General features: G+C 33.5%; 1 protein-coding gene across 1 annotated transcript in view; it reads right to left on the bottom strand.

The window, feature by feature from the left end:
• Positions 1-24897, bottom strand: part of LOC105285968 (laccase-3) — a 312136-nt gene that overhangs the window by 254565 nt on the left and 32674 nt on the right. Inside the window, exon 2 of the mRNA XM_026973661.1 lies at positions 6280-6439. Coding sequence (XP_026829462.1) covers positions 6280-6439 — 160 coding nt within the window. The remainder of the gene's footprint in view (positions 1-6279; positions 6440-24897) is intronic.

Raw genomic sequence — 24897 nt, 5'->3', positions numbered from 1 at the left:
GTAGCTGACAATAAGACGAATACAAGGATTTTTTGTTTTTTGCAATCGGATCATTTTTCAGTGAGTTACAGCGTTCCAAAGTATAATATTTTATAATTTAAGTTAAGCTAAAACGGTTCACAATTACGAAAAATCGTGAAACACGTATTCGATCGTTTCGAGGGGCTACTCTTTTAAGAATGTTGGGGCGGTTGCCGCCTTCAAGGGGGGCCCGGGAGGACCCCAACTTTAAACTTTTAAATGGGATCTCCCTTGAAAAAAACCCAAGATCATATCTGAATTTTTTTATGGAAAGGACTTAAAAAAAACGAAAATTTTCATATCTCGAACGTTCTTTTAGGATTTTCCAACTAGGAGTAATGATTTTTTGTAAATTGTTCTTTTCCGAAGTTTGACCTCAAATAACTTCCAAACGGATAAACGTATCAACATCTGCTTTGCGGCAAAAAGTTTCTTTGTTTATGCCCTCTCAAACGATGTAATACTTTATGGGGGGTCCCATTATTAAAAGAGTAGCCCCTCGAAACGATCGAATACGTGTTTCACGATTTTTCGTAATTGTGAACCATTTTATCTTAACTTAAATTATAAAATATTATACTTTGGAACGCTGTAACTCACTGAAAAATGGTCCAATTGCAAAAAACAAAAAATCCTTGTATTCGTCTTATTGTCAGCTACAATTTTTATTTAGAGAGAAAAATCAACTTCCATTTAAAAAAATGGCTGCCATGATGAAATCTCTAAAGTAGCGCCATCTACAAATAAATTGATAATATCATCATCTTTCCCCCTTCAAGCCATAGAACTTTTGTCTGAAACATTTTTCTCTACAATGCTTTGTTTCCGAGATATAAGGGGTGGTAACTGACTTTGTGGACACCCTGTATATTGTTACACATATCGCATACCATGGTTTATTCCTAGAAATATGTTTATATAAGCATCTCTGACTGCAGCCGGCGCTCGAACACCCACGTGCCCCCACCCCGCGACCGCGGAGGACACTTGAGAGGACCCCCCTGTGACGTCATACCCCCGCGCCTCGGAGATACCCCCCCCCCCTAGGAGCTCCCGGATTAGAACCGGCCTGGTATACCTACTGACACGGATCGGAGAGCTTTAATAGATGTCATATTTTTGAACGCTGTGGCGATTGTCTTAGCACTGGCCGTGGTCTTCACTCTAGAGCAGTTCCGCAGAGGAGACAGACACTCCGTAATAGTGAAAAGGGAAATAAATTTCAACATGAATCCTATACGCGATAGAACAGAAAAAGATAATCCGTTGAAAATAAAAGAAGCAATATTAAAATATAAAGATGTTATCAATAACAACAATAATGTTGTTTCGAAGATACATAATATTTGGCGCGTTATTGCACGAGAATTAGAAAATAAAATGACAGAAAATAATTTATGAATAATATTATTCATAGACGCTGATTTTAAAATAACTAATGCTTGAAGAGCATCCGTATGCACATAATTAGCTCTTATAGTCTCTTTTTTAACGGTATGCAAAACAGTCGGATTGTATAAATGAGGGGGCTCTGAATCTCCCTCCGACATTAACATGCGCCTTTTTAGCACAATATATATGAATTGCCTTATGTTCTAATCTCGCTGTTAATGTATGCAAAACAACAATAAATATTACAAGTATTTTCAATTCAACAACTTCTTTTGTATTGTTCGAACGTACACGACCCCATATATTTAATACATTATGAGTACAAAATCTGTTATGATGTCCGTAAGTGATGTAATTATCTCATATCTTGCAAAAATTACGATTCGATTCGGTTAGATAAGAAGTAATATTTTGCTCTTAAGTTGAACAGATTATAAGCTTATAATATAATATATTAAGTTCAACAGTAAAGTACCACTTTAAATCAGCAGAATCGAATGGCGACTTTTGCAATAGATTTGTAATAATTTGTACTATTAAAATCTGTAATTATAGATTTTGTACCTGCGGCATTCCATCGGAAACCACCCTCGACCCCTATTAGGCTCAAGAGTAAAGTATCACTTTATCAGCAGAATCGACTGGCTTTTGCAATAGATATGTAATAATTTGTACTATTAAAATCTGTAATTACAGATTTTGTACCCGTGACATTCCATTATTTTGTCTTTGAGCCGAAGCGAGGTCGGGAATAGTTTCTGACCGAATGCTTTGTGTACAAAATCTGTAAGTACGAATTTTAATGGTACAAATCATTGTATATCTATTGCAAGAATTGCCATTCGATTCTGCTGATTTAAAGTAGTACTTTACTCTTAAGCCTAATTGGGGTCGGAAGTGGTTTCCGATGGAATGCCGCGGGTACAAAATCTGTAATTATAGATTTTAATGGTACAAATTATGACATATGTATTGCAAGAATTGCCATTCGATTCTGCTGAGTTAAAGTGGTACTTTATTCTTGAGCCTGGTAGGGTTCGAGGGTAGTTTACGACGGATTGCCTCGGGTACAGAATCTGTAATTATAAATTTTAATGGTACATATTATTACATATCTATTGCAATTGTCGCCATTCGATTCCGCTGATAAGAAGTTGTAATTTGTTCTTCATTGTATACAGAGTGTCCCAAAATAACCGCATTTCCTTTTACTGACAGGTTCTGCGGAACATTCTGAAACGAAAACTCTAATATGAAACTGTCGAGGCTACAATAGTTTTTAAATGGGAAGCACTTAAATGTGACCAATTACTTTACGGAAATTTAGCGCGCTCAGGTATGGTACAGTAGCGAAGGTGCTCTTTATTGATTCACTTTTAGATATTGAGATAATTCTGCATAAAATGATGAGAAAATTACTTTGAAGTCTTTCTTATTTACCTCTGTGATTGTTTACATAAAAGTACATAAAGATTAATGCCAGTATAATTAATTGCGAAATGTCATTCAATACGTATGTCGAACTGTCAAGTTTGTTAAATGAAGTGTGTCATAAGTTGGCGAGTGACGTTTCTCATATGGTAAGCATATTCAAATTATGCCAATCGATAAATTAGTTTTTATGATAAAATAGAAAGAAATAATGTTAATGTAGGGTTTTCCAATATTGCCAATTTTATAAAGTAGATTGAATAGAAAAAATAGTAAAAAAAGTTAAATTTATCCAATTTCAATGTGTTTATACATGATAAATTATCGATACATATCTGTTCAGTAATTGCGATAAAATATCAAAGGACAAGAGAAATAGAGTTATAAATTATGTCAAAAAGAATGCATGTTTTCAAAATTCATAGAATTATAGGCATATTATTCTTAGAAATAGAACTTTTTTCAGTTATTTGACTAATTTTATTTAGATATAAAGGTAAATAGTTCATTTTATAATTAACTGTTTACTAACATTTTATACAATATGTATTGTTGGCAGTAAATAATCCATTAATAGTAAGGATCCATTTACACAGCATACGGAAGTTAAATTGAAGATTTGAAGTAATCAAAAACTCGGTACAACGCATTTTAATGGAAAACAAAATACCATGCATACCATTTTACAAGCATCCAAAATTTGTTACCTCAAAATTACGAAAAGATTAAATCCGAACAATCTTATTCTGTTGCATCTGATGATGCATCACCTGTAAATAATATGCTTGATTAAGAAAAAACAATACATTTTATTACTAAGCATATTATTATATAACTAAGCATATTATTGTTAAATGATTAGTAAGTCATAATTTATTATTCAAATGATACCTATTTATAGAAAATGCGTTGTACCGAGTTTTTGAATACTTCAAATCTTCAGTTTAATGCCCGTATGCTGTGTAAATGGATCTTTATTTACTGCCAACAATACATATTGTATAAAATGTTAGTAAACAGTTAATTATAAAATGAACTATCTACCTTTATATCTAAATAAAATTAGTCAAATAACTAAAAAAAGTTTTATTTCTAAGAATAATATGCCTATAATTCTATGAATTTTGAAAACATGCATTCTTTTTGACATAATTTATAACTCTATTTCTCTTGTCCTTTGATATTTTATCGCAATTACTGAACAGATATGTATCGATAATTTATCATGTATAAACACATTGAAATTGGATAAATTTAACTTTTTTTACTATTTTTTCTATTCAATCTACTTTATAAAATTGGCAATATTGGAAAACCCTACATTAACATTATTTCTTTCTATTTTATCATAAAAACTAATTTATCGATTGGCATAATTTGAATATGCTTACCATATGAGAAACGTCACTCGCCAACTTATGATTTGCAAAATCAGTTTGTTTAAACAAAATTGTTTAAACAATTTACTGCAAAATTGTATTTTTTCTAAACTTTTATGCCAAAATCTTATTCTACGGAAAACATTTCGTAAGAAACGTGTTACATTTTTGAAATTACTTGTAAAACCTGCTCTGTCATTACGTATGTCTTGGCGTATCACATGGAAGTATGAACACTTTTTTCTCCGCTATTTCTCGTCAATTTACAGCTTCATCGAAAATATATTGGGAGAACTAGAGCATATTTCCGACGTAATTTTCTCTGTAGAATAAGATTTTGGCATAAAAGTTTAGAAAAAATACAATTTGCAGTAATTGTTTAAACAATTTTGTTTAAACAAACTGATTTTGCAAATCTAACTTGATATTCGTAATCAGCAATGTCAAAAACACCTACAATAGTATGAATTCTACCGGATTGAAGTTCCAAAAGCGAGTAATAACAAAAAAACTGATTATTTGAAATATTTTGGCGGCCATCTTGGATCTGCCATCTTTGAAGTTACAAATTACGTTGAAACATGATCTACGGTAATGAGCTCAACAATTGGTAACGTTTTAAGTGTCAGAAACCTCGATATTTCGAACTTTATTAGATTACAAGAAATCAGTATTTTTCGAAAATTTCCTCATATAAACGTCATTTTAGGACAAACACGCGATTTTTCGAAAAACAAAAAAAATTCGCCGTTAAAGTTAAACTATTTTATGCACCGATAGTTGAATTTAGAAGTGGATTGCAACTCTTTTTCTGTACAAGAAAAAACATTTAGAAAAAAAGTCTTCAATTGTTTGGTGTTTTTTTTTTTAATACGCCATATTATTTTTCTGAGGCACGGAGGCTCAATTGTGACCTCGGAATTCGAAAGAGCACACCCAAAAATAGTAAGAATCATTGTTTTGGTAAAAATATGCTTCGTGATTCTTTCCGAGAATGAGACTGGAAAATGAGCAAAGAATTCGAGCTTGTTGGGCATTAATGGGTTAATTATTATAATTAGTTGTTTAAAGAGTCAAATGACGAAATTATGAAAACTGTGCCAACGAGCCCTGGTCTCACCTACAGCTGAATTTAAATGGGAGTTGTTTCCGTGGAACTGATTGCAAATATTCATTTTTAATTGATGGTACAAATTAGTACAAATTCTCCCCTTTCTATTTCTACCCTTTTTGTATTTTTTCTTTTTTTCAGTTGTGGTCCTGCTAGCTTCATTCAAAAGTTAGCAGCGCCATGATTTTTTCCAAAATGGCACGGGGTACAAAATTTTTATTAGTGGTATAAATTAGTACAAAATGGGTACTTAACAATTAAACAGACGTTTTTTGATTCTGCCCATTTGATCCTGCCTGCTTCAGAGACGTAAAATAATAGCTGAAAATAGTCCTTTTTGCAAATATCTCAAAATTGTGATGTGATAAGATAATTTAGAAACCGGATTCGTGTTCAGCGCCCAACAAACTATAAGAAACGACTACGCTCGTCTACGACTACGACTACGTCGTAGTTGGTGTACGAAAAAACGTCATTTTTTGTTGAACTGTGTAATATGTCCACCTAGTGAAAAAGGTTAAAATAATACTAATATAATGTAAAAATTGCAGTTCTCTCTCTCTCTCTCTCTCTCTCCCCTCCCTCCCTCCCGCCCCGTTTTCACTGGGTAATTTTTGTTGAAACTTCATATTTAACCCTTTGCCTGTAAACGGGGGTCGTTTGTGTCTGGCCGAAAGCGACTATTTTCGGTTAAAAACGGGGGAAGGGAGCCGCCTTGGACTATGTCGTGTAAAATTGTATCCAGACAGTGTACACACTCCCCAAGTATAGTAAGCTTAGTCCACATACAGCCAGTACAGCAAGCAGTTCGAATTGCGTCTGGACATAAACGACCCCCGTTTACAGGCAAAGGGTTAAAAAGTCTGTCATATTCAAAAATGTTTCAAATGCTTTTTAGTTCACATCGTTTTAATATATAAAATTAAGTTATATGTAGATACGTACATATTATTTGTCGTATAGTATTCAAGAGTAAAATGATAATAACAATTCTTCGGTGACTCTCCGTCTTTACATTCTCGTACACAATCTTCTGGCGATGAGAGTTGAATAGCTCCCTGACCTGTTGAAGCAGCTGATCCAGATGCCGATAACCGGTAAGATGCTATTTAATATACTCTTTTTTAATGAACATTATATAATAGAATTATATTTACTTAACTTTTTTAACTTTTTAAAAACATTTTTTAATATAACTTTCAATTGTGCAAGACGAATCATCGAATATTAAATATTGAAAATATTTTCAAAGAAAAACGGAAAACAATACTAACAAGGGAGGTAACCCAAAAATTCAGAAAATTCTGAAACATTGTGTATAAATAGAGTAGTTCATCTGTAACACAAAACTATTTTTTGTTCGTGCCAAATTATGATTTAAAGGGGTGAAATCCCTTGAAAAAATGTAGATTTTTTGTTTTTGCGAAATAATGGTTTTTGTCGAACGGTGAGAGATATTAAAAAACAGTTTAAACAAAAATTGCATCGCTTTTTTATGTCTACAAAGCTGGGTATAGATAAGTATCAAAAAATTCATGTTTTTCGAGTTACCCTCACCACCCTTAAAATTGAGTTTTTGTACTTTGTAAATTTATAGGAAAATACCTCTCTATGGCTTCTTCTCATACATCATAATTAATTTATGTGTTCTAGTAAAAAGAAAGAACATTTATCAAATTTTTGAACTTCGTTTTAAGTTTAATCATTAAAATGCGATATTTAAATTATTATTAGTATAAATTTCAGACAGCTTTCAATTATTTAAGCAAGTCAGTTTGTACTTACAACTACGTGAAAGATAAAACTAATTAAAACCAATCGATGACATACATGAATCATAACAACAGTAACATATATACATTACTTGAGATGTTATTTTACTAATAAAATTATTTTATTTTTCGTGTAGTTCGCAAGATAGTAAAACGTTTTAAAAAAGGGTACAAAAAAGGCGCCAAGTATACGCGCGCGAAGAAAAAAAGAACTCTACAAAAGTAATGATATCAAACCATTGCGCCAACTATAAAAATGGGTATTTATGCAAATCAGAAAATCTATTATTTTATTATTATGTATACAACATCCTATTCCAATCCAAGCGTTGTTTTAATTCTCTTTAAATATTATTATAGTATTTTTTCACAAAAATGTATGAAATTTTCAAATTGCGCCAAGTGCAGAGTGAATGTATCGAAAATTAATTATTGTACTATTTAAAAAACTCAAATGGTAGTATTCTTATCAATTAGAAAGAGAATATATGTATATATTGTTTTGAAAAATTATTGTTGTACTACTTTTAAAAACTAAAAAGTGATACATATCTTTTTATTGTCACTTTTCCTCTTCCAATCCAAGTGGTAGTAGCTTTCATTTATCACTTGGATTTTACTTTGTTTGAATTCTAATGGAAGGAATAGAAAACGTAATAGAAAAGAATAAAAGAGGTTACAGTACAAAATGTAAAAAAAATAATATTTAGTTAGTGCAAAAAACTTGGCGCTGCTAGACCGAGTAATACGAGAAATGCTTTTCTCTCTTTCATCGTTTAAGGCTCAATTTCTTCACCTCTCGATAACTTTATCCAAAAGATATCTCGTAGAATCAGTTTTCTTCACCTTTGTAACCTGACAGAATATGGTAATTTATAATAACATTCTAGACACTTTGAAGATTTTATACATTTTTGTGAAAAAATACTATAATAATATTTAAAGAGAATTAAAACAACGCTTGGATTGGAATAGGATTTTGTATACATAATAATAAAATAATAGATTTTCTGATTTGCATAAATATCCATTTTTATAGTTGGCGCAATGGTTTGACATCATTACTTTTGTAGAGTTCTTTTTTTCTTTGCGCGCGTATACTTGGCGCCTTTTTGTACCTTTTTTTAAAAGGTAATTTTATTGTGATATCATTCCTTTTGTAGAGTTTTTTTTTCTTCGTTTTATTAACGGCATTAATAACATTTATTATCAGCAAAATGATACTTCGCACTAAATTATTAATTACTTACTTTATTACAGTAAAATTTTGCAACTATGCAACACTTCTTTTACTCTCACCAACCCTGTATGGGCGCAAAGCGACCTTGTATCCTTGTATATATACGGGGGCTGATATATACTTTATGGACTAGTTACAAGTTTTTGTAAGAATAATATATATATATACCTTTAGCACCTCTAGGCCATTGTCTTTTTTAAATTTGTGCATCATCAGCTTCAGTCCAATTACTAAACATTCCTTCTCTACATATACTCGTGTAATGATTGACAATCCTCAATACATAAACCACTATGAAATATAGCATTCATAAGCTTATACGTTTGTCTAGCTATTAAAACTTTAGTTGTAGGAATAGTACATATATTAAATTTACGTATTGCTTTCACCATTTTATCATTTTGAGATGAAAATAATACTAAACGAATAATAACTATATCTTTCGTTACTGTTAATTCGTTCTTAAACAAAATATCATTTCCTGTATACTGTTCGCATGACCCATCAGATTCACACCAATGTGAAACTGTAATATTTAATAAATCATTAAGAGTATAGCTTTTTTTTCCCAAATTGTTAATAGGTATTGAAATAACTACATCGTTACAAGTAAATTCCTTTGTATAATCACAAGATTTACATCGACTAGTAGAAGTTACTTGATGCTCTACCAGTTGTTTTATACAATCATATTTAGTGAACAGGATTGTAAGAAACTCAAACACATCACGTTTTACATATATTGAAAACGTTTCTCCTAAATATTGCCATACTGCATATGTATTCAAATTGCACATTCCATTTTCATATCGATGCATCAACATTCTTAAAACATCTGATTTATTACACTTCACCAATTGTTTTCTAATAGGACTTAAATGCATTAGACATTGTAACGCTGCATTTGCATAACACGAAACATTGTCTATATTTTGTAAGGCATGTAAAACCCAAGCAACATTTTGTCCTAAGTTTTGATTTTGACAATTCTCTTCAATTGAAGCAATTACTTTTGACAATGCCCATTGAACATCTTTCACTTTGCGATAGCGTTCTTTTGCAACAGTAATTACTTCTGCTTCTGGTTTGTACTTATTTCTTAGTCGGTTATATTTCCTAATAGCTTTTTCATCAGCTGTTACTGACGAAGGATCATAGTTAATTAAATGCAACCCTTTTAGAGAGGTTACTCGTGATAATGCAACATAAACTTGACCACAATTAAATATAGAGTTGCCTATGTCCATAATAGCACTTGTAAGCTCAATCCTTGACTTTTATGAATGGTGATTCCATAACTCAGACACAATGGAAATTGTTTTCTAGTAACAAACGCTCTATCCACCACTTGAAATTTAACGCTCACTCTTTTAATTAAATATTCTAATCCTGATGGTAAAAGAAGCTTTATTTTTTCTACATCATCGGTAGACGTATCTTGTACAACTGATATTACCTTAGCTATTGTACCATTCACAAGACCTAAAGTAGCATCAATATTACGCCTTATCTTAACTTTTGCTCCAATCTTAATTGCAATTTCTTTCGAAAGTGCAGCAGTTTTAGAATTATCATCATCATTATTCGATAATACTTTTGATACTTTCTTTCTCACATATGGTATACAGTCAATCGTGTCTTCGGCAATTAATAATATCTCTTTCGAAGCAATGCGGTTTAACATTGCAGCATTAAGAACATCACACATATGACGAGTAGGCAATAAACAAATCATGTCCAACGGAAAATCGTTAATAAAATTACATAATTCGTTTAATCTAGATTCAAAAGAATCACCTTTAAACGATATTTTTCTATTTTCAAGAATCTCGCAATCAGACTTTGTCAATAAACCAATACGAATTCTTGACAACAACTGTCGATAAGAGTCATCTCCTAACTGACGCATATTGATCGTCACCTCATCATAATCAAATAATGTAGTCCACAAATTAACAGCAGTTAAAGAACCCACACGTTTATTAATTTTGTCATTTGGTAATCGTACAAAAATTGGACCTTCATGTACAGGAGGTAATTGAAGCAGATCGCCAAATAAAAGAATGTGCTTTCGACCGAACCAACCGTCTTCACAATCATTGGTATTAAATATTTCAGACAATCGAAGATGTATATACATTAAAGTCAAATTAGATATCATTGACACTTCATCAATCACAAAAAGAACAACATCCTTGAGATCTGCTCGTAAAACTTTTAACATATGATCAGGCAATTGTTTATAGTTTGCAGTAAGACCACGTTCAACAGGTAATTGAAGCAATCTATGAACTGTCAAACCGTCTATATTAAACGCTGCTATGCCAGTAGGTGCCGCTACAGCGGTATCTTTATTGAGATATTGTTTTATCCAACACTTAATTGTTTTAATTAAGAAACTCTTTCCAGTTCCACCTTCTCCGTTAACGTACAATCGTAATATCGAATTATCTGACCTTACAGTATCAATGACTCTATCGAATGTTCTTTTGTGATCCGTATTTAATTTTGCTATCATTTGAGACACATCAATTATCTCATCTATTTTATTACCAAGATCTCTAAAATCTTGCATTGCTTCACCAGCTTCTATATTTTGAACGCCTATCGGATTGTCATGGTCATCCTGAGACACGTTTTTTTGTAATTCTTCATCTAATTGCCGAACTAGCTCTTGCGCACTTTCAAATGCTTTTTTTAATTCTTCTAGCTTTTCATGGTATTGCAATGCCTCCGTAAGATGCAGTTTTACTTTATGAAATGATTCCGTATGAGTATCACAACTATCTCTAAGATCCTCTAATTTCTGCCAGGGTTTAAACATAAGCAGTAATGAGAAGAAATATTCTTCCGGTCGATTATTAACATTATGTCTATAATGATTAATAAGACATCCACGTTGTCGCCGTTTAATGACTATGAGTGTGTGTGAGTGAGTGTGTGCGCGAGTCTGTGAGTGTGAGTGTGTGAAAGTCTGCGTGAGTGTGAGTGTGTATGACACTACTGTGTCTCTTGATAATAATGAAGTGATATATGCTGGAGAGCAAAAGATAGGAAAATCAAGCATAGATCAATTTTTAAAAATCCTTAGGTTAAAACTAAATTTACTAGTATATTTTAATTTCACTTCCCCTTACCTGTAATTTACCCTCACTGCGAATTGTGTAATATTATAACGCGGCTCGAAATTCCCCGTCGAATAGGCTCTGAACGAACCCTATAAGACGCTCCGTTGGCGAGATATCACGAAAAAACAGTTTTAAAGAAAATTGCCAATATCTCGGACCCTATGAGAGATAGAGGGTTGTTTCTGGCAGCTTTCGACGTGGCTCGAAAATCCCCGTCAAATGAGCCCTGAACGAACCCTCCAGAACGCTCCGTTCGCGAGATATCGCGTAAAAACCATTTATACAGAAAATTGCGAATATCTCGGAAACTATGGCTGGTATTCATAGTCGGATCTTATATTTAAGACCGTCTAGGGTGTATCTTCAAATACTCTGTAGCCAATGAAATGATCTATACAACATCTGCAGATAAACTTAAGACGGTCTTAAATATAAGATCTGACTATGAATACCGGTCTATAAGAGATAGAGGGTTGTTTCTGGCAGCATTAGACGCGGCTCGAAAATCCCCGTCGAATGGGTCCTGAACGAACCCTCTAGGACGCTCCGTTTCCGAGATATCGCGTAAAAACCATTTATAAAAAAAATTGCGAATATCTCAGAAACTATGAGAGATAGAGGGTTGTTTCTGGCAGCATTCGACGCGGCTCGAAAATCCCTGTCAAATGGGCCTTGAAGGAACCCTCTAGGACGCTCCGTTCGCGAGATATCGCGAAAAAACTATTTTTCAAAGAAAATTGCGAATATCTCGGAAACTATAAGAGATAGCGGGTTCGTACGAGGACTCATTCGACGCGGCTCGAAACTCCCCGTCGAATGGGCCCTGAACGAACCCTCTAGGACTCTCTGTTCGCGAGATATCGCGTGTAAACCATAATCAAAAGTCAACACCCAGTATATTATAAAATCGTAAATACAAGTTTTTTGGTTGGTCAATAAAAATTGGACACTCTATATATTATAATCCAAAGTCGACACCCAGTATATTATAAAACCGCAAATAGAAGTTTTTCGGTTGGTCAATACAAATCGGACACCCTATATATTGTAAAAAGTCAACACCCAGTATATTAAAAATCATAAATACAAATTTTTTGGTTGGTCAATAAAAATTGGACACCCTATATATTATAATCAAAAGTAGACACCCAGTATTTATAATTAATTATCGGAATAAATAAAGTTTAATTTATCGCGTCAAATTTTTCTAGAATAACAAATACAAGTTTTTCAGGTTGATCAATTAAAATCGGATACCCTATATATTATAATCGAAAGCCGACACCCAGTATATTATACTTAATAATTAATCATTGGAATAAATAAAGTTTAATTGATTGTGTTAAATTTTCCTCGAATCACAAATACAAGATTTTCGGGTTGGTCAATTAAAATCGGACACCCTATATATTATAATCAAAGGTAAACACCCAGTATATTATAATTAATTGTCGGAATAAATAAAGTTCAATTTATCGCGTTAAATTTTTCTAGAATCACAAATACAAATTTTTCAAGTTGATCAATTAAAATCGGATACCCTATATATTATAATCGAAAGCCGACACCCAGTATATTATACTTAATAATTAATCATTGGAATAAATAAAGTTTAATTTATCGCGTTAAATTTTTCTAGAATCACAAATACAAGTTTTTCAAGTTGATCAATTAAAATCGGATACCCTATATATTATAATCAAAAGCCGACACCCAGTATATTATAAGATAAGATAAAGTGAGATACCCTATATAGTATAATTAAAATAAAACCTCTATAAAACCGGAAATTACTAACAATAAGATATTTAGATTTACCGCTAGCGCCTCTCGCGGCAAAAGTATTAACTAGAGAAACACCATCGACGACGACGTTTCTTAAATAAAATTTTCGAGATTTGCACTTTGCATAGTAATATCTGCACTCGTAGTGCACATAGAAAAAAATAAAAACACTTTTATTATATAATTCGACCCCAAGCTATCCATTGAGGTTACTCTGAAAATGATCTTTTCAGAGGTTATTAAGATCTGATAATCTAAGCGTCTCTGAAAACGTAGCTTCGCGTAAAGATACCCGGTCGGTCTCGCTTCGCATATACTTGGCGCGAGACACTACCGTGTCTCTTGATATCTGCATCGGAACGTTTGACAAGGTTGTCGGCATCAATATGACTATGCGTCAGTTAATGTTAAAATAGTTTCATGTAATGTGTTATTTATCGCGCGATTTGCAAAATATTTTAAACTATTTTGCAAACTGCATAAATAAGATATTGCATGAAAATTTACTCCATTTTAACATTAACTGACGCAAAGTCACATTGATGCGCCGATAATCTTGTCGAATTTTTCGATTTATGTAATGCGAATGTATTTACCTATTTTGCAAACCACACGAAAAATAAGATACGAATAGTGTTTTGTGGGGCATAGATTAGACTACTATCGCAAAAAGATATCGATTTTTTAAATAAAATAGATGTAATAAATGCATTCCGATGTGGACAACATTTGAAACATTACGCAAAAGGTATTCAACCTTTGCAATTGGTGGTCCAATTAACAAAAATACACCGTGTGTGAAGTTAGTCCCGCACTTTTTAAATTTTAGTTTTTTCTCAATTGTGCTAGGTTGTGCCAATTTATGCTAGAATTCAATAACTTGAAGCATTTGTCGGAAAAAATAAAAAACTTTTTGCTAGCCTCGCACTTTTTAAATTTTCAGTTTTTACAACCTGTGCTGTAATGTGCTGCATTTGTGCTAATTTGTGCCGCAAAGAAAAAATTGATAACTCCAACAATAACCGAAAAAATAATAAAAAACAAAGTTTTCCTGGCCTATAGCGAACATATACTTATTATATTAATTAATGATTTTCAATTTTAGGCGCACTCTATATCGGATGTTCAAATTGAAGGATTTATGAATATTAAAAATTCTGTGTAGATCCGCTTGGACCGAAAGGAATGTATGGAAAATATTTGCTGTGAGATACAAAGAAAGAGCACAGGAAATTGGAAGATGATACATTATATAACGATATTTTTTATTTATGAAAATATTTGAAATGGAACCATGTGACAGATGAAATTCCTGAAGAAATTTGGTGATTTTAATAAAAACTTATAATTTTTTACCAAAATGTCATTTTTTTTCTTCCCTGCACATCCTTAGTGTGTGCAGCTTCTCCCCATTTCAGTATTAGTAGTATTAGTATTAATATTAATAAAATGATACAATTTATAATTTTTTTGTGCAATATCTATTATTCTATTCGGTAAGGAAGTTTGTAAGTATCGTGTCTTTTGATTAATATATAATAAATATGCCCGAGGAAGTATCATTCCCAGTTTCATTTATGATAGCAATTAACCTATTCTATTGAAAAGTTTATGATCATTACTTGATAGAATTTTCTTTAAAATGACGTCGATTAATGTTGCAAACGTAATAAACATGTTAGAGACTACGTTTTAAAATGCGAGCATAACATAGACACCTATAACACCGTTTGAAATTGAAGTGCATAATGAAATTTGTAATTTTCTATTCAACAATTCAACTATTTCATTCTACAAAATTTTCAAGACTTACGTTCGGTATCATTATTTGAACATGATTACGCTTGATTTCGCCGATCCATCAGAACCGCATGAAGCACAAGTTCTAGAGTATGTTACGTAAGCAGTTAGTTCGTTAGAATTATAAGAAACGTTTGATTGTACACGTGCGGACAAGTTTTCGTTTTCGGCGAAGCGCGAAGGAGCGGCTTCGCGAGATGTTTTTGTTTTCGGCGGCGCAGCGGCCCGTCCGAGCCAGCACGGAAAGCAGGCAGTCTCTCCGCAGCCTTGTGACAAGACACGTCGCAATAAAGCTATATATTATATCGTATCCTGAGTATTTTGGTTATTACCCACTACCATCCTCACAGTTACGGATGCAGAAAAAGAAGAAGATAAAGACAGTTTTGAAGCTGAAGAATGCATTGTTGATGAAAGTAGAAAGGTCGACTTTAGTTATAAAAGAAAAGCTGTGGAAAGATTATTTTGGAAAGGTAAAAAGAAAGCACGACAAGCTTAACTAGTGTACAAAGCAATTTTCGCAAGTGCCTTAAATCCTTGCACCAGCTACGCAGGTGTGAAACAAGTAGAGAAAGAATGCACATAATTTGGAACAAATGCAGATATTTGGAACCCGCATTATTTCCACGTAAAATAGGTCCCGACCGATTTTCTTCAAATTCCGTATACCAGTGCTCGGAATTAGTTGCCCTTTTCGGGCCGATTTCAGAAGCGACGCCTATCATTCCCCCACTACCGCTCGACGCGCGACGGCCGAGCCGCCGAACGCTATGTCTCAGGGGCACCACTATATGAGATATACGCTGAGAGCATTATCCCAGTGCCCTTTCATCCAGTCATTAAAATTTTTCTAGCTAAATAGGTTTTACTTTCACAATGAAAAGTGAAGTACTAAATTTTCAATTATTAATGTAGTAGAGGAAAGTTCCCGATTATGAGATACCATATCGATTTTGCCGAATGTAAGGAAATCTATAGGCAAAATTTAAAAATGTAATACGTTCTCTTGAAGAGAATTTAATAAGCTTCAGTTTGGTGAAATGAAAAATCTAATTTAAATATTATTTTTTCTGAAAATTAAAAAAAATTTGAAAAAAGAGCTTAACGCAAGATCGCGAAAGTGTGCTCCTAATATAAGATACTTTGAGAAATCGGTGTTAAAAGTGCAAAATACATCAGTATTGCAAGTAAAAAACTTTATTAGATATTTTTATAAAAATACTGCTGCCACAGCCTTCGCCAAATCTTCACTATTCCACTGTCAACGACGCTTCCTCGTTTCTCTAACCTCCATAGTCAGATTCTATAAAACTTAAATACACAAGAATTCGTAATATAAATTCGTATTAACTTTTCTTTAACCTTAACGTAGTATTTTCTTTCTTTTCATTACACTACATACTCTTCATATTCGAGCAATAATTATCTCATATTAAGAGTACCCTGAATATCTCATTATATGAGCCACACGCCTAGCGGTTCCGCGATCATGAAATCTAATCTCTACAATTAAGCAATTCAACAAATCGCGTATTTTCCTGTTACTACGATTCTACTCTATCATTGCATACTGAATTTATTGCCAACCATTTCTTTATTATGTAATAAACAAGGTTTAAAGACTTACCTTAAGTTCCTTTGACATGTTCACAATTTCACAAACCTTTTTTTGCAAAAGCTAAACGCAATAACGAACAATGAATTTTTCACTAAATACATTTTACACCAAGAGTAATAAGTTTATGGTGGAATTAACAGATGGTGCTCACTAGTTTAGCAGAAACTCCATTATCTCATATTAGGAGCATATCTCATAATAGGGGATTCTCCTCTATACACACACACAGTAATAATTTTACATTACACATTAATAATAAGTTAATAATTGAAAATTTAGTACTTCACTTTTCATTGTGAAAGTAAAACCTATTTAGCTAGACAAATTTTAATGACTGGACGAAAGGGCGCTGGGATAATGCTCTCAGCGTATATCTCATATAGTGGCGCCCCTGAGATACAGCGTTCCGCGGCTCGGCCGTCACGCGTCGAGCGTTAGTGGGGGAATGATAGGCGTCGCTTCTGAAATCGGCCCAAAAAGGGCAACTAATTCCGAGCACTGCCGTATACAGTTAGAGGTATCATTAGGTAGATTAACCATAATAAAAATTTTTCGAAAAAATCACTTTTTCAACCTATTGAAGCGATATACCTGATAATGATGCAGCATCCGTATTACACGACATTTTGAGATGTGCATTGTTCCTCTGTGTGTGTGTGTGTGTGTGTGTGTGTGTGCGCGCGCGCGTGTGTGTTCCCATCATTGCTGGCAGGCTTCGGCGTACGGCCTAATGATGTAGAGTCCGCGTTATATGAAACCTCCGCAGTCAGCTGGTGAAAGGATTACTCAAAAGTAATAATTCACGATCCCAGAGTGCGCCACGAGGAGGATGCGGTAGGATTTTACACTCCATTTTTCTAGTTTTTTAAATAGCTTTTTTATTTTTTATTGTTTTTTATAGTTTTTATTTAGTTTTTTTGTTCTTATTTTTTTATTATTTTTGATGACATATAATAGCGTATTAGTTTTTGAATTGAATAAGTATAAGTAAATCTACGGACATATGTAGGCATTTATTTAAAAAATTCATGATACATATGTGTGTTATCTGCAGTCAAGGGATTAAGCTAATCTATTATAATAGGTTCATTGTTACGGTTTGCAGCATCTAAAATAGTTCTTAGTAGTGAGGTAGGTGGTATTCTTAAGTTTTCTTCATATCTTGCATATCCTAATTGATATAATACGCATGCTACATGAGCACAAACTCCCAGTGTTCTAGCTCCAGCCTTGCATGTACAGTAAGTACCTAAAATAGGCTCCGACTCAGGCCTATCTCTATCACGAATCTCCAACTGATCAACGTATGATATATACATCATGTGCTTACTGTTATTTTGGAATCGCGACCAAATTCTTGCTCTTATCAAGCCTGCTTCAAATTGCTGTATTTCAGAAACGAATTCATCTTCATTATTTCGTGCATTAGTATCCTGAATATAGGATGGTGCTAAATAAACCTGGTAGGTTCCAAAAGTAATATCAAATAGATATTCTAAAGGTAAACGAGGGAAGCCAGGAAGATCATACTCTGACATTGTAATCCAACGGCCATTACCTTGCCGTCGATGCAATCCTTCCCTTTCTACTCTCTCCTGAAGTCTATTCGGAGTTTGAGCCAGCTCAAGCATTTTTATTGCTAAAGCTTCGTTTCCGTTCATATTAATGGAATCATGAAATCTATTCAGTAATGCACAAGCGATTCGAACAAAATCTCCTAGATTAGATAAATGTATAGTAGGAATTAAGTCTCTGAAGAACTTTAAAACACTTTTTAAACGTCCGTTTCTTGATTCAACGATCCAACGAGTTTTTGTCATTAACCTCGATTGATTGGCTTGTTCAGTGGTGCTGTTTCTGATTTCTAGCTAGTAGGACAGGCATTTCACAATTGAGATTTAAAGCCTCTAAAAAGGCGACTGCATCTCTGTAGCCTCTGTCTACGATAAAAATGTCTCCATTTTGAACCCAAAGTCTTAAACTGTCTCTATCTCGATTCATATCATGACGAAGAATGGCTGCGTCATTGTTTTTCGAATCGGAGAAATAGGGTCCATGCACATCAACTATATATCCATCACCAGTTACAACTAGCCCTACCTTAAGTAATAAATAATGTTTATGAGAGCTATAACTCATTCTAGCGACTTTAAAATTAGAAGATTTGGGAACTTTCAAATATATACAGTCTGGATATAAGATAGCTTGTGCTCTATCGGGGTTTGGATTATAAAGACGATTGTGGAATTCAGGAACGTGACGTTCAATAAAACGTTCCCTATCTCGAACATCATGTGACGTAATTCCAAGGTTCTCAGGTACAAATCTTGTCATCAGACTTGTTCTAACTTTAGTTATGGAAAGACTAACCGACTGTCTGCTAGGAAAATTCATAAATGATTTAATAAAGGCATCGGACAAGCCCTGACGGAGTTTCATTAAGAATGCAATTAGTTCTTTCTTTGCTATGTGGCGTCTATTGCCATATACATTAATCGAAATACAATAATTAAATAGTATAAGAAACTGATCTTTATCTAGAGAAGTTAACTGCTGAAAATCTTCATTTTCAAAGTGATCTTCTGATTCAAAATTATCATTACTCAATGCTTGTTCTCTTAGGCCCTTGAACCACGATATAACTTCATGTGCGGTCATATCCACACCATGAACTATAAAGTTTCTATTTTCCACAAAACCAACTTGTACACCTCCTTTAGATGTCAAATGTCGCAAGCAGCAAGATACATCTTTCGGTATGAAGATATCTGTTTTGATGTAGATGTCAATTCGAGCGTACAGTGAGAGATGGCGCCTGCAAGGTCTGTTGCAAACAAAACATTGCGTAGTTCTGTGACCTAAAAATAGTACTTTTAGTTTAATAATATCATCGTTATGTTCATCTTGTATAATCTTTGAAATTCGTTGATCACAATTTAAACATAGCATGGACTAATCATTTATTATTGCTTCTTCTAAATGATAAAATCCTCTATGTTGAAGAGCGATTATTTGTCTACGATTGACAATGTCTGGGTCTTGATCTTCACCATTTACAGTGTAACGAAGCATACAACGAGAATTGCATACAAAACAAGTCATTTTGAGAAAAGGAAATATTTGAAAAGGTAAATATATTATTTTCCTCTTTTCAAATCTTCCTGTTCATGTCAATTAGACTAAATAAAGTAGAAATATTGCTCGCACAGCTAACTCGGATCGGTAGGCCGTACGCCGATGTCAACAATGAGCGCCGAAGCCAGAGATGGGAACTTTGCAGTCCGTCGCACGGAGTCAGCGTGTGAGTGGAGATAACGCGTACACAGAGCTGCCGGATTGCAGACGCGGCTCACGGTCTGCCGCTCGGCGGCTCGGCGCTCGGCCAATAGGAGGCTACACCGTCAAGCTCTCTGTTACTGGATATATACATACATATATGTATACACGCACGCACGCACGCACGCACAGGAACAATGCATATCTCAAAATGTCGTGTAATACGGATTTGCTGCATCATTATCAGATATATCGCTTCAATAGGTTGGAAAAGTTATTTTTTCGAAAAATTTTTATTATGGTTAATCTACCTAATGATACCTCTAACTGTATACGGAATTTGAAGAAAATCGGTCGGGACCTATTTTACGTGGAAATAGTGCGGGGTCCTTTGCATTTATTATGTACTGCAAAAGTTTGAAGAAACTTTTGATAGAAGATTAATTGTTCATGACATGAATTTAAGATTATGGGTCTTGGAAGCAGAGGAGCAAGTGGACCTACCCGAATTTAAGGCAAGTAAATTGTGGATATGGAAATTCAAAAATGTGCACAGAATTGTTTCTCGCAAGATAACAACATTCAGGACGCGATTTATTCTTGAAGATGTTGACAGCCTAAGATATCGCAAAACTGTTTGTTTCAAACGTAAGGTCAAACATCCGAGCTATCAGAGTTGAAGAAATTTATAATACAGACAAGAATGGCTTCAACCTTGAAATACATTCTGGGTGAACAATGGCAAAATCAGGAGTGAAAACAGTTGAAGCAATGGTTCAATCAGTATCTTCTACGACACATAGTTACACATTAATGCCTATTATTTCAGCAAGCGGACATCTTCTTTCACCACTGGACATAGTTTTGAAAGAGTCTACAGGAACATTTGGTCCGAGAGTACAAGAAACTTTTTCATCCAGTTAACATTTACATCCAAGCTTTAAAATCAGGGAAACTTACGTCTGAACAGTTCAAAACTTAGTATATCTACCAAATACTGGCCGTAAAAGCATGCTACTACTCGACTCATGGACGGGTCTCTGCCCGAGCCAACTAGAGCTGTTGATTCTACAAGATAAAGATGCACAATTTTCAACCATTCCAAAAACGACAACAGGCATCATTCAGTCTTTAGATGTGTTTGAATTCCGGATATGAAAAAATTTCGTGCGAACATTTTTGAATGTTATTCTTCAAGAGAGAGATGTCAATTTGCACACCTGCAATGAAATAATTAAATTGCAATCAATCAACTAACTCATAATCAGTTTTCTTCGCCTAGATTCAGAAATCTTTTTCAATATGCTTGGTTCAAAAGTGGATATATAGAAACGCATCCCGGCGAGTTTCAAAATCCTGTAGATTTTTGTTACTTCAAAACTCAAAAGCATATACCCAAATAGTATTTGTGGGACGGCCACTTTCATGCGTTGTGCATAGTGTGGCGAATATTTCTGTTTTAAGCATTTTTATGAAGAATATCATTGTGCCAATTACAATCCATAATTTTTGTATATCTTTCGCTTTGTACTAATATAATTCTTGCAATATTTAATTAAACAACAAAGCATATACAAAAAGCAAATGCAAATGTTTTATATGTATATCAGGATTTTATGTATCAGGATTAAATAAATTAATTTATAAATTTATTCAAAAGGTACAAACTGTCTTGCTTAAATAAGTGAAAGATGATTGAAATTCATATACATTATTATTTAAATTTATTTATTGTTACATCATTACAGATTATCTTATCAATATATGTATATTAATGTGGTTAGGAGTCGAACACGTCCCCATTATATAAATCAGAAAATTCGACAAGAGGCATTATCGACGCATCAGTGAGACTCTGCGTTATTTAATGTTAAAATAGACTTTCAATATCTTATTTATTGTGCAGTTTCCAAAATTATCTAATAAAATAACATCTCAAGTATGTTACTTGAGATTTATTATATATAAATTATATATGTTAATGATTCTGTTACATACATCTGTTATTATACTGTTGTTATATACATCACTGATTAATTTAAATTAATTTTATCTATCATAGTTGTAAATACATACTTGCTTCAATAACTGAAAGCTGTCTGAAATTTATAGTAATAATAATTTAAACATCACTATATGAAACTATGTAAATAAATGAAACTAAAATGGAATTCAAAAATGGAATTCAAAAATGGAATTCAAAAATTCGATCAGTGTTGTCTTTTTTTGTTTTTAATAGAACGTATAAATTGAGTATGATAAATTGAGTGTAAAAAGAAATCATGGAGAGGTATTTTTGCATAAATTTAGAAAGTACAAAAAATCAATTTTAAGGATTGGTGAGGGTAACTCGAAAAACATGAATTTTTCGATACTTATCTATACGCAGCTTTGTAGACATAAAAAGCGATGCAACTTTTGTTTAAACTGTTTTTTAATATCTCTCACCGTTCGGTAGTTATTCCGCAAGAACAAAAAAAATATACATTTTTTCAAGAGATCATTTCAACCCTTCGAACTGTAATTTGACACGAACAAAACATAGTTTTGTGTTACGGATGAACTTCTCTACTTGCGCACACTGTTTCAGAATTTTTTGAATTTTCGGGTTGCCTATCCTCCCTTGTAAGGTGCGCACATCGTTTTAATAAGAAAAGTTTCATTAAAAATTGACATCAAAAAATTTTTTAAACTAAGGATAATATAATTGTATTGTATTTTATATATTTGGTAAATATTTAGATCAGGTCACCCCTCGCGAATATCAATGACCTTGATATATATAAATAATATAAAGTTTATAAAGATCATCTCCCTAAGCAGAAAGTTTTAGCCTTCGCTTGTTGTTAAAAAGTTAGTAACAAAAAAATGATTTTACATGCATTTTCGACTGTCCATACGAAGCAAGAATTTGATTTTAACATATAGAGATCATTTTTATAGAGATCACTTTCCTGAGGAATCCGCACAAGGTTCTAGCCTTCACTCGTTGATAATTAAAATATTAACAAAAAAACGTTTAATAATTTTGCACTGTCGAGTTATCGGTACGATTCCGTATAAGTTTAATGAATTAGACATTCCACGCCAAGGCGACGTACCTCCAACTGTATTACCCGTTCCATGCAAAGACTGTCGAGTCATCAGTACGATCATCAGCGATTCCACATGGCATCACTGGCTTCAACGAGGTTTATGTTATCGACTTTCATGCGAAGCGAAGTCTACAACTCCCCCTCCCTTCTCGTGCATACAGAATGTTCAAGACACGAACCTCGTCGAACTCATGCGGAATCATGCCGATGACTCGTTTGCATCTCCGCCGAAAAACAATATATACAAACTCCAGGGGGAGTTATCCCTCCCGCAGTGAACCTCGATTAGTGTGGAATGTCTAATTCATGAACTTCGTTAAATCCATGATAAAAAAGCTATTAAATTTCTTTTGTAAATAACTTTTTAATAAACACCAACAGAAACTTTCTGTAGATTGTTCGAGAGGATGATTTCTAATATGCATTAATTAATTAAAGGTTAACTCCTCACTTCACTTGGATAGTTGAAATTTATGGAAAATTATTAAACTTCTTTTGTTAATTACTTTTTAATAAATAACGAGCGACGGTTAAAACTTGCAGAAAGTTACTCAGGGGAATGACCTTTATAACATATGTCAAGATAATTGATATTCGCGATAGGCGACCTCATCTAAATATTTACCATATATTTGTAATATCTGTATATATACACTACTCAACAAAAAAATAGGGAATACTTTCTAAACCCTAAAATTTAAGCTATTTTCAAACCACTGAAACTCGGCGAAAAATTATCGTAGCAAAAAAATTAAAAAAGCGTTTTAAAGTTTGATGTTTCAACTTTAACGCGCTTTCGGTAGATTTTCAAAATTTATTTATCTTTCTTGGTCTATGCTTTAAAAAGGAACACATTGCTTTGTTCCTTAAAAGTACGTATTTTTGACAACTTAAAACTCAATAAAATAAATTTCTTTCGAAAAATTCAACTCACATTCCATAAACAACATTTCGCCTACAAAACGCTTTTTTAAAAATGTTCCTACGATTTTTTTTGACCGAGTTACACGATTTCGAAATTAACCCTATATTTTTAGAAATAATGTCGTAAGTCGGTGAAAAATCATCGTAGAAAAAAAAATAAAAAATCGTTTTAAAGCTTGAAGTGTCAGTTTTAACGCGCTATTGGTGATTATAAAAAATTTTCTATCTTCCTTGTTTGGTGCTAAAACTAAAAATGTTGATTTGTTCCTTAAAATTACATATTTTTGACACTCTGCAGTTTGATAAAAAAATATCTTTCGAAAAATTCAACTCACATTCCATAAACTAAAACATTTTGCCTACAAAACGCTTTTTTACAAATTTTCCTACGATTTGTTTTGACCGATTTACACGATTTTGAAAAGTTAACCCTTTTTTTCTTGAAAAGTGACGTTTACCGCCGACATTAGCGTTACCCAATGTGCACCACGTGGAGGTTACTGGTCGGATTTTGCACATTGTGTGTGTGTGTGTGTGTGTGTGTGTCACAGCAGAGATAAGGACCCCACAGTTCGTCACTCCTACAATATTTAAAGCTCCAAACCCTCTCTGTTGTGTGTGTGTGTGTGCGTGCGCGCGCGCGCGTGCAGGCGTGACTTTAATATCGTGTGTACCTCTTCTTTGATTAATTACCGCTTGTAAGCGCTCTCGAATGTTTATGCACCTTTCGATCGTGCTTTGTGGAATTTCATGCCAAATTTGTCTGAGCGCTTCTTCCAATTGATTTAAATTATGCGGCTGTTCCTCGGGACGTCTTAATCGGCGTTCCATTTCGTCCCAAATGTATTCAATAGGATTTAAAGCTGGACGCTCGTCTTCACACGGCCAACGTAACTCGGCGTTTTTTCGAACGACACGATATTCC

This window comes from Ooceraea biroi, chromosome 11 (assembly GCF_003672135.1).
Source record: "Ooceraea biroi isolate clonal line C1 chromosome 11, Obir_v5.4, whole genome shotgun sequence".
NCBI lineage: Eukaryota > Metazoa > Arthropoda > Insecta > Hymenoptera > Formicidae > Ooceraea > Ooceraea biroi.
The sequence above is the reverse complement of the archived record's forward strand: the minus strand, read 5'-3'. Positions and strand labels throughout refer to the sequence as shown.